This window comes from Paramisgurnus dabryanus, chromosome 3 (genome assembly GCF_030506205.2).
Source record: "Paramisgurnus dabryanus chromosome 3, PD_genome_1.1, whole genome shotgun sequence".
NCBI classification, from domain to species: domain Eukaryota; kingdom Metazoa; phylum Chordata; class Actinopteri; order Cypriniformes; family Cobitidae; genus Paramisgurnus; species Paramisgurnus dabryanus.
The window spans coordinates 43926970-43938679 of NC_133339.1; the positions used below are offsets into that span (position 1 = coordinate 43926970).

An 11710-nucleotide genomic window follows, 5' to 3' on the forward strand; every position below is an offset into this window, starting at 1 on the left:
CTTACACCCAACTTCTTAACGTCCAGCTGTTGCAACCGGCCCCTGGTTATTTGGCATGATTAAACATGAGTCTTTAAAAACAAATCTTTTTTTTTGAAGTGGGGATTGGGGGTGCGCCAACCCGGTTGGGACATAGAAGGGGGTGCGCAGGAAAAAAAGTTTGGGAACCCCTGGCATAAGGGAAATTCTGTCACATTAAACTAGCATGGGATGTGCAGATACTTTGAGTTCAATAGACAGTAACTAACTATGTACTCTGACAATAAATATAGTTTTGTATGTTGTTTCAGTGAGCCTTAAGAACATCATGTTTTGGATAAAATTCATGGACCAACAGTGACATCCGTTATTTATCTGTTGTCATTACAACCTTGAAAGTAGACAAACAGAGCTGTGGAGATTTGTAAATTGAAACCCAAACCATCATTTATCATACATTTGGGGAAAGGTAGAGTATTCAAGCAACTTTAGAGTAATCGTGGCCCCTGCCACCATGAAACCTCATACACTAAATATTTATTTATAAGCTAAATCAAAAGTTTTCATAGGATTTTGGTTTGTTGGAATTTCTGTATTTCTAGAAATCAGTCTGCTCTCTGCCGTATCTTCATTAACTTCAGCGGCCCCATTTTGTACAGCAAAGAGGTAATTTTGTTACGTTTAGTTGTGTCTTTTGTTTTTCTCTCTTTTTACTTCACTTGTTTTTATTTGTCAACCGTCCCTGATCATTTGTGGTTCAAACCGAAAACAAGAATCTGTTTTGAGGTCATTACTTACGTAACTAAAATAATCAGCAGCAGGTCTGCAGGTGTTTCCTATGTGCAGAAAATCTCCACACATCACTGCATCTGCTAGAAGAGGAACTTCTTCTTTACATTGACTGTATTTCTTACGACTAATAATAACTAATTTGTTAAAATTCTGTTTAACTCATTTGTAAGTCGCTTTGGATAAAAGCCTAAATGACTAAATGTTAAATAAAAATGCAATAATTTTGAAGTAACATTTATTGATACAGAGAATAATAAAGTATGCCAATATTTCATTTTTAAATCTTATCTGTAATTACAAGATTATTTTAATATTTTATAATAATTCCTGCATTAAGACACATTATTACACTTTTTTACTAATTAAGTGATGAACATTACAATTTGTACTGAAGAGTGAAGAGAGTAGTTCACTTCACCCACATCGCAGACGTGTTTTAGTTTCATACTAAACATTAAAGCTTTTATGGAGTCTTTTACAGTACTTATTTAGCACATTTGCTGTGTAACAAAAAAAAATCATTTTTATTTAATTTAAACTTAAAATGAAATTGGATATTTGGGTAGGTTAACATCAGTTTTCTATAAAAATCAGTAAGAAAGCAGTTTATGAATTATGCAGTTTATTGCAGATCAAAAGCACAATAATGTACAAGGATCATTTATAAAGAAATTCACAAATTTTTTCACACAAAACATATTGTCAAAGAAATTAAGCTACTCAGATTAATTATTTAATATTGCCTATATCTTTGTTTTCTAATACACACTTTTGATAAAGAAATACTACAAAAACAAGGACAAGGCAGTATACTTGGCATTTATTAATTGCATTGAGATTTCTTGATCTTTGTGTTTGTGATCTTTCCAGCAGCAGTCACTTTACATGTGAGATCTTTGTCTTTCTCCCACTCTGATCTCTCAATGGTTAAATAACTGCTCAACTTGAATTTCTCATTCGGCTGCTGTTCAGCAGATCCGGTAAAGATGCCATCAGTAACTGAGTTTCCATTCACAAACCAACTCACATCAGCAAATCCCACAGACATGTCATTGATCAAACACACCAGAGTCACTTTACTGGAGCTCACATCTTCACTGGATGGAGGCAAAATCTTCACAACAGGAGGAGAAACACCTGAATCTACACAACACAAATCATGAAGAAAGATGAAGAAATAAATGCACTTTATCACAAAATAAGAAGCGTTCTGTAAATATTGTGTTATAACTGTGTTTGAGTTCATTTAAATAAACCCATCCGATTCCCAATCCCATCCAAATGTATTTTTTATTATCATTCTCGGACTAATTTAAACAGGTAAGTTGGTTTTGTATTTTTTTAGAGAACTGAAACAACTGAATAAATGTGTCCATCATTTAGTTATTAACATTGATGTTTAACAGGTGATTAAATCAAACACAACATTACCTAACATCTCTGCAAAAATGTAGAGCAGATACGTTTGTGTGCTATTTAAACATTAATTGTGTTACAAAAATACATAAATTCTGGATAATTTATATAAAATAACAAGTGGAAGCCCATAAAACATAAATAGTAAAAATGCACATGAAGCCTTAAGTGTTGATTAAACAGTAAAATCTTTCTCCAAAAAATCAATTGCATCAAATATCATTTTTGTATTTTATAAACATTTAAAATATAAAAACAGCTTAGTATGTGAGTAGAAAGATGACTTACCGGTCACAATGAGTTTTGTTCCTTGTCCGAATACCACAGTGATAGATTTCAGATCTTCAGTCGTACAAAAACCTCCTCAGTCTCTGATGTGATACAAACAGAAGTGAAACAGTCACTCAACTTCAACTCATCTCTGTCTCTTTTAGTAATATTATTTTAACATACTTGTGATTTCAATATTTTAAAAAATTGTGTTAAAACTCAACAAAAACTAATAATAATAATAATAATACATTTTATTTATAGCGCGCTTTTCTAGAACCCAAAGCGCTACAATGCACATTATAAGATACAATACAAGAATAAAAGAAAATAAAATACAAAAAAAACAGTCCAACACTATTTAAAAATAGAAAAAAGAAATTAATGACACTCCATGTATGCAATTTTAAACAGATGGGTTTTTAAAAGCTTCTTAAAACTGGATAGTGAATCCCAGTGGCGGCTGGTGCTAAAAAAATTTGGGGGGCGCAAAAACACTCAAAATCAAACTTTTACTGTAGTTATGCAGTACTCTTAAAAGCCATTTATCAGGTGATGAGTATCATTAGGCTACTACTTAGCTAAAATGCTGAAAATGTTACAGTTGAAATCAAACGCACAAAATAAATGTACTTTGAATCTGTAATGAACTAATATCAAGGTAATCATTCACACACACACACACACACACACACACACACACACACACACACACACACACACACACACACACACACAGAGGTTGCGATAGACTTTTTCAATCTTCGTCATTTTTTGATAAACAGCGATGTAAAGAGTCCTTCACAGTCAGTTATTATCCGTAATTTCATGTTTTAATTATTTTCATTTTCGTTCACATGTCCATTTCTAATCATAAACTTACAAGACGAGCATACAAGTCAAATGTGTTTATTCATTTGTTTAGAGAACAGATAAACGGAGACCGTGCATCACTTTACCATCACATGAAGCAGATTAATTAATGTTTTTTTCTCACAGTGACAGCGGAGGCAATAAAACACGGAGCTTTATGCTGAACAGGCAAATATGAACAAATCCAAAACACTACTGCGATTAAAATATCAATAAACATGTAAAAATCTGAATGGAAACTCATCTGAAACCATCTTGTGTAATAAACGCATGAAGGCAGATTAATGCAGACTCTTGTCATTAGATTTTGTATCTTTACCTTAGACAGGCGTCTTGTTGCAGCACTCCTGTAGTGTTTAACTTCAGCAGCCATGCGCAGACCAATCAGTGTATGACATCAAAATATCGCGAGAATGTTTAGAAACCAGGGCGTCATTTGAGCAACACACTGCCACCAACTGGACATACATAAGAATTACATTCTCAAGTTAAGTTGTATGGGCAATCTGCCAAAATGGCGTTCAGATTTTTCTTTATTCTGCTTCAATTTTCTCCGTCAAAGACTTTTCGTTTAACGCGACCGAACACACACAAAAAGAGACACTAAAGTTGCCTAATCACAGACTCGTACGTTTCTTTTTGCTTTTATAAAAATAGCACAAGCACATTTTTCCCTCACAACAGGGAGTACATACAGTCCATCAGCTCAATATGCACAGTTCGTGAAGTTTCCTTAAAAACAGTGGTTTTCTCATGGGTGCTTTTTAAACTCTACAACACTGTACAACAACAAAACTAACAACAAACTTGACCAAGTTGGTCGATCTGGTCCAAGCTTCTTAATCCTTTATTTATTCATCAATTAAATACCTTGTATAGGGTGATTTTGTAAGGATAAAAGCATATTTTCCTTCATCTCAAGATATTTCACTTGCTTTCACTGATCTGTACTGTAGCTATCAGTTAACACAGCAATCTCCAATGCGGTTATGAGACTCTGAGAACGATCCAATCACAGGAGGTAAAAAACATTCAAAGAAATATTGATTCGCTTACAACATAAGTGGGAGTGTTTGGGGTGCACAGTCCTTTGCCCCAGGGCGGATCCGAAACCAGCCACTTAGAGCTCAGCCTCAGGTCACATGTTTTTACCCTTTTTCCTGACCTACATAGACACTCATTAGGGGTGCGCCCCAGACACACAAACATGACACACACACAACGAACTCAGTTTTGATTTTTAATTGTTTTAAATAAATTATAACATGACTAACAGTGAAATAGTACAACTAAATGATTTTATTTTGTATTAATTTGCACTATATATTTAACTTTTTGGTAACATGTTAAAGTAGCTTTCCTCTCTGGCCAGCTTTAAGGGGGCGGCGCCCCAGCGCCCCCTAGTGACCAGCCGCCACTGGTGAATCCGCTTCTCTGACAGCCAGGGGAAGTACATTCCATAACCTGGGTGCAGCAACAGAGAACGCTCTTTCCTCCATAGATTTCAATCTACACAAAGGCTGTTGGAGAGTGAGAGAATCAGCAGACCTAAGGGAGCGATGAGGCCTGTAACGACTGACTAAGTCACAAATATAGGAAGGGGCAATCCCATGCAAAGCTTTGTAAGTTATAGTGAGTGTTTTAAAAACAATACGCGACTGCACAGGAAGCCAATGCAGACTATAAAGCACGCCTGTGATATGTTGACGTGATGAAGTATGTGTAAGAACACGTGCCGCTGAGTTCTGTACATACTGCAGCCGTTTAATTGATTTAGCAGGTAAACCTACAAAAATAGCATTACAATAGTCAATTCTGGAAGTAACAAAAGCATGAATAAGCCTTTCAGCATCAGGTGGTGTGAGAAAAGGTCTAATCCTTGCAATGTTTCTAAGATGATGGAAAGCAGACTTTGTAATACTCTTAATGTGAGAGTCTAGTGTCAGGTGAGTGTCAAAAATCACTCCAAGGTTACGAACCTGAGCAGATGGAGGTACTACACTGTCATCCATAGTCAGATTAAGATTATTCCCTTTATGAATGACTGCTGGTGTGCCAATAAGTAACACCTCTGTTTTCGAGCAATTTAATTTTAAGAAATTATGGTGCATCCATGTTCTTATTTCCTGCACACACTCAGATAGAATTGTGGAGGTGCGAGTAGAATCAGACTTGGAGCTGATGTAGATTTGGGTGTCATCAGCATAGAAATGATATCTCAAGCCATATTTCCTAATAATTTGCCCCAGAGGAAGCATATAGACACTAAACAATATGGGACCCAAAACTGATCACTGAGGAACACCGTGAGAGACCTGTCCAATTTGAGATTTATTGTTTCCCAGGACAACAAACTGTGAACGATCAGTAAGGTAAGATTTAAACCAGCTCAGCACAGTACCAGTTATACCAAGCCACCTCTCCAACCTATTTATTAGAATAGAATGGCACACTGTATCAAATGCAGCACTAAGGTCTAACAAGACCAAGATGGTAGAGGCTCCAGAGTCAGCTGAGATGAGTAGGTCGTTCATAATTCGAACCAGAGCTGTCTCTGTACTATGTCCCTTTCTAAACCCAGACTGAAAAGGTTCAAAAAGCTTGTTGGAAGTCAAGGGTGAGTCAAGTTGTGCCGCAACAACAAGTTCTAGGACTTTAGCAAGAAAGGGTAAATTAGAGATGGGTCTATAATTTGATAGATCAGATTTATTACATCCAGGCTTTTTAAGGACAGGTGTAATAGCTGCAACTTTAAGAGCTTTTGGAACTATACCAGTATTAAGAGAGGTGTTCACAATGTTCATGATAAAAGGACTAATTGAAGGAAGACACCCCTTTAAAACAAATGTTGGAATTGGGTCAAGAATACATGTAGTTGTGTTCATAGCCATCACCAATTTCAGAATACAGTTATCAGTGACAATGTTAAAACCAGAAAATGAGCTTTCCAGGAAACTTGATGGATAAGTCTCAATAGCTGTAGTGCAGGGTAACAAACTGATTGACTTGTGTATATTTTCAATTTTTTCCATAAAAAAACTAAGAAACTTGTTACACTCCTGTACAGAAGAACAGATGGGTAACTTAACCGGTGCAAGAATGCTGTTGATGGTTTTAAAAATCTTATTAGGGTTTGCAGCACCATCACTAATGATCAGTGTTGGGAGTAACGCATTACAAAATATAATATATTACAGTAATATATTAGTTTTTGCTGTAACGCAGTAATATAACGCATTACTAATAAAATTTTGGTAATATTTTACTCGTTACAGTCTTAGTAACGAGCGCGTTACAACAATGCATTTCAAAAATAGACGTGTTATTTTTTTATTTTATTTTTTTGACTAATGCGCGCGACCAGCATCCACACAGGAAAAAGCTGCGGGTAAAATAGTAATGTCTGCGTCCCAAACAGCATAGTTCCATACTATATAGTAGGCGAAAAGCACTACTTCTCGTACTCTTTGCCTACTATATAGTATGGAAGTAGGCGGTTTGGGACGCAGCGTATGTCTGTTTCCAGGTGCTGTATGCAGCATGTTCATTTTTACTTTAATTTTGTATTTGACGCGTTTCTTAAAGAGCCGAATCTGGGAAGTCCGCGGCTGTATAAGCATTGACTAAAGTGGTCGCAATCAGGTCCGGTAGCGCCGCATACGCAAAATTCTGCGAATGAGAGCACTAAGTAAAAGCAACAGAAAGTTTCTATCGGTCTCCTGTGCTGCTTGAACCTCAGAAGTAAAGAGACTTTTAGAAATCTTGCCAGTAAAATCCATTTCACCACACCAGCAATGACAAGGTAAGCTAACGTTGCTATGGTTACAGTCCATATACATAATAGATTGCTAGGCTATTCCAATGCTATCTACAGTTTTATTACAAACAGCAACCTAAACTACAACATAACATTAATGTAGACTTAAACATGGTTATTTAAATAGTACATTTAAACATCACTGGTTAAAGAGTAACTAAACCCCTGGTCAGAGCCTGACTCCGCCCACTGGCAATATTTGAAAAATGCAAGAAAAGTGGGCAGATCCCAAGGAGATAGAGGGGACGAACTAAGTGTTTGGTGGTGAGATCGTAACAAGGGCGTGATGAGCTTGAACCTGCTTACGTCACGAGTCATTTTTTGGACCCAACATCCAATAAGAAAATTCAACTGCAGTAGCCACCGTTCAACCTGAAGAGGGCAGCACTCAGACGTTTTTACACCATATATTGTATTATTGAAACACTTTATATCCAAATGTCAAAAAACTTACTAAAATCAATGAACAGCACTAATAAAGCATCATTCTTACAGATTATTAACTAAAAAAAGTTGGTTTAGGGTTTAGTTACTCTTTAAAGTTTTTAACAGCCTTTGTATTGGGAGCCTATATTCATTGTTTGGCAAAAAGCAGTGTTCCTCTGTTTGTCTGTGTTTTATTAAGCAATTATATGTTAACCTACATGTAATCCTTATATTGTACTGAAATTAGCTGTATTCCTTGAGGCCTGATCCTCCAATAGCACTTTTTGATAAGTTGGGTCAACCCAGTGCATGCCAGGTTTGTGCTGTGAATCTGAATTAAAAGTGAATTAAAGAATAGAAATGAAAAGAGGTTGGTGTCTTGCCATGTTATTAGTCTATAGGTTGTATTATAGTGGGCTCTAGCTTTATTGTGTTTGGTATGTGTACCATCATTTACCAGACTTTTACCAGATCATTTGTCCATGTTTATGACTCTGACAGTCATTGTTACTGTTTTTTGCCATAAGTCTTCACTGTGCCTATTCAAAGCTCGAGGGCCAACACATAACTTCTAGATTTATAAGCATCAATAAACTACATTTTAACATTTTATAATGCCTAGTCATACTTCTGTTATTTTGATGAAAGTAACTCAAAAGTAACACAAAAGTAGTGTAACTCATTACAGTTCAGAGTCAGTAATATTGTAATGTAACTAATTACTTTCAAATTACAGTAATTTGTAATATATAATGTATTACACTTTGGAAGTAACTTGCCCAACACTGCTAATGATAGCCGAATAATACTGTGTTCTTGCTGCTTTTAGTGCTTCAGCATATTCACTCAAATGCTCATCATACATAAGCTTATGAACAATCAAACCAGAGTTCTTATATTGGCGTTCAAGCTGCCTATCTTTCGTCTTAATAGCCCTTAACTCAGTAGTATACCATGGAGATGATTTACTAAATGAAACAACACGTTCTTTCATAGGGGCTAGTGCATCCAAAGCAGATGACAAAATGAAATTATAGTGATCAACCGTCTCAACTGCTGAATGCTCTGAAATCAGACAGGAAAGACTGTCAAACTTAACATTCTTAATATTTCTGAAATGAATGACCCTTTTATGAGTACTTCTTAAAAGTTGGACTTTTACATTAAAAGTAAGAAGCTTATGATCACTAATGCACAAGTCATTGCTATCAAGCTGATCAATGTCCACACCAACAGAACAGACCAGATCAAGTGTATGACCTTTACTGTGAATTGGAAATGTCACATGTTGAGTCATATTAAAACAGTCCAACACATCCATAAAATCAACAGTTAGATTACAATTAGAGTTATCCACATGGATATTAATGTCGCCAGTCACAACCATTGTTTCACAAACCGAGCTAAAAGATGTAAGTAGCTCTGAGAGTTCTGTAAAAAACAGAGGGTTTGGTTTAGGAGGTCGATAAATGAGTACAATAAGAACAGATGAAACAGCATTCATTTTAAAAGCAATGCACTCAAATGATGAAACGCAAGGAACAGTAATTTCCGTGACAGATATATTAGCTCTGTAGATAACAGCGACACCACCACCTTTGCCACTTAGCCGTGGCTTCTCAATGTACGTGTATCCCGGTGGGGCACTCATGTTTAAGTTTATAAAGTCATTTGGCTGGTGCCAAGTCTCACAGATACAAAAGAAATCCAGAGCATTATTTAGTATGATATCATGGAGTACAGCAGTCTTATTAGACAATGAACGCACATTTAAAAGTGCAAACTGAGCAGTTTCAAGTCGCATTTTCTGTTGAGTTAATTGTGGATATCTCAAGTTTCCATGGCAGACGCCACGAAGAAAACGCTTTTGTGTTTCAGAGTCCTTGGATCGAGAACATAAAACTTTAAAGCCAGTCCCAGTAGTGTAAACATTTCGTCGTGATCCTCTGTGTAAATATTTCGGCCGACATAAAAGCCGGCATGATTTCAAGGTCTTTTGAACACAGACATCAGGAAGTAAATGATGTTCCAATGAGCGAAGTTCGGAAAAAGAGTACCTTATCATGATGAAATCCAACTGTTGAAGGACCCGCTCTCCACGAAGCCCAGACAGGGTCAAAACAATGATGATGACAACGGACAGCAACGAAATCCACATGATAAGAGCAGTAATATCCAAACTGAATCACACGTGAGTTAGAATCCAGACACGTAGTTTTCACACCGCGGCATATAGAAAGCCGATCACAAGTCACAGCTAGCGTTCATAGTCAGCAGAATCAGTCCCACAGCGCTGAATCAAAATCACAAAGCACTCCAACAGTGGAACTCCAATATCAATGAAGCAATATAAAACCACCAAGTGATAAAATCCCGACTTATAAAATTAAACGAGTGCATTAGCATAGAAAATTAAAAGTACGGACGGAGAAGCGGCAGCCAACGTGCGCCAGCGTTCTCTCCGTTCTCTGATGTGCTGAAGTTTAAAATTTCTATAATAAACTACAAAATAAGTCTGTTTACATAATTTATAATCCAGAGTCACATTCAGTAAACTTCTTCAGTGAGTTTATTATAAATCAACAGTAACTCATATAAACTCTTTACATACAGGGATTTTAATTACATGTTACCATGTAACCAAGCTAATTACAACCTCATGTAGGTTGTCTACAAACCGGAAGGTTGGTGGTTCAATCCCCGGCTCCATCGGACCAAGTGTCGAGGTGTCCTTTAGCAAGACATCTAACCCCAGCTGCTCCCGACGAGCTGGCTGGCGCCTTGCATGGCTGACACCGCCGTTGGTGTATGAATGTGTGCGTGAATGGGTGGATGTGAGGCTAATTGTAAAGCGCTTTGGATGGCCATAAGTCTGTTAAAAGCCCTATATAAATGCAGTCCATTTACCATTTACAGGACAAGATTTTACTGTTTAAATTATTATGATTTGATTTGTATTTTATAAATATTTTCTTCAGTCAGTTACATCCACATATTTTACTAATAGTGTTTTAAATTATACTGATACTTTCTAAATTATATTTTATTCATGTGTTTTAAACAGTAATAATAATGTCAGTCAGCTCTCAGAAGTGACTGTGATCAGTGAGGAGGTTTTTGTCATGATGTGAATCACTGTGATACGCCCTCATTAACAGAGTTGTCCCATGTTGCACAGTAATACACAGCTGAATCTCTCACATCTACATTATTGATGATCAGCTGATAGTCAATCTTTGACTGAGCTTTAGATGTAAAACGGCTGGATGTAAAACTGTCACCATACAGGTCAGGAGAGCTATGAGAATGATAGTATCTCAACACAAACTGAGGAGCTGCATTTGGAAGCTGTTTATGCCAAGAAACATAGGTATAATCCACTGCTACATTACAGTCCATAGTCACAGATTTTCCTTTTTCTTCTGTCAGTACTGAGGGTTTTTGTGTGACAACTTTAGCTGAACTGACACCTGAAATAACAAATGAGAAAATCCTTCATTTCATGTCCATGACATCAATATGTTAAGAGTGAAATGTGTAACTTACATGAGAGAAGAGTGAAGAGATTGATGAATATTATCAGCATCTTGTCTGTGTTTGTGAAGCTGTTTGAGTTTAGTGAAGACATGAAGACAATTTGATTCTCATATAGAGATTTTGAGGAAGAGAAACTCTGAAAGAAGGAAGTTCATTCAAATTCAGCCAATCAGCTTCACTGACTGCTAGAGAGCAAAAGAGTTACATCAGTCTGCCTGCAAACATCAATCTTTAAATAAATGTAATCTGAGCAAAATATCAAAAGCCCAGACACGTAGGTTCGCGAGGATACAGCTAGTGAAAGGCTGACAGCTAATGCTCCGCAACAAAGGCTGCCAAGGCAGCGGAGGAAGAGCAATTCAAACCATTACGCATTTTTGCTCTGATGGCCTTCCATACTGACACTGCTATGGAGCATCAGTCGGAGACTGCAAGCTGACTTGGTGAGGAAAGAACACGAGAGGATACAGGCTCGATACGAACACAGTAGAATCTAATGAACGTATTAGGTGTCGCCCAACCAGCAGCTCTACAGATGTCTGTTAACGAGGAACCACGAGCGAGAGCCCAAGATGAGGCAACACTCCATGTGGAGTGCAC

General features: G+C 36.9%; 1 protein-coding gene across 1 annotated transcript; it reads right to left on the reverse strand.

Moving 5' to 3' along the window:
- Positions 1–1392: 1392 nt before the first annotated feature.
- Positions 1393–11255, reverse strand: LOC135744962 (immunoglobulin lambda-1 light chain-like). The gene is made up of 4 exons (XM_073814168.1): positions 11120–11255; positions 10714–11043; positions 2476–2505; positions 1393–1914 (listed from the first exon to the last, which is right to left on the reverse strand). The coding sequence occupies exons 1-4, from the start codon at positions 11199–11201 to the stop codon at positions 1595–1597; spliced, it is 762 nt and encodes a 253-aa protein (XP_073670269.1). The 5' UTR covers positions 11202–11255; the 3' UTR covers positions 1393–1594.
- Between the last annotated feature and the right edge of the window lie 455 nt (positions 11256–11710).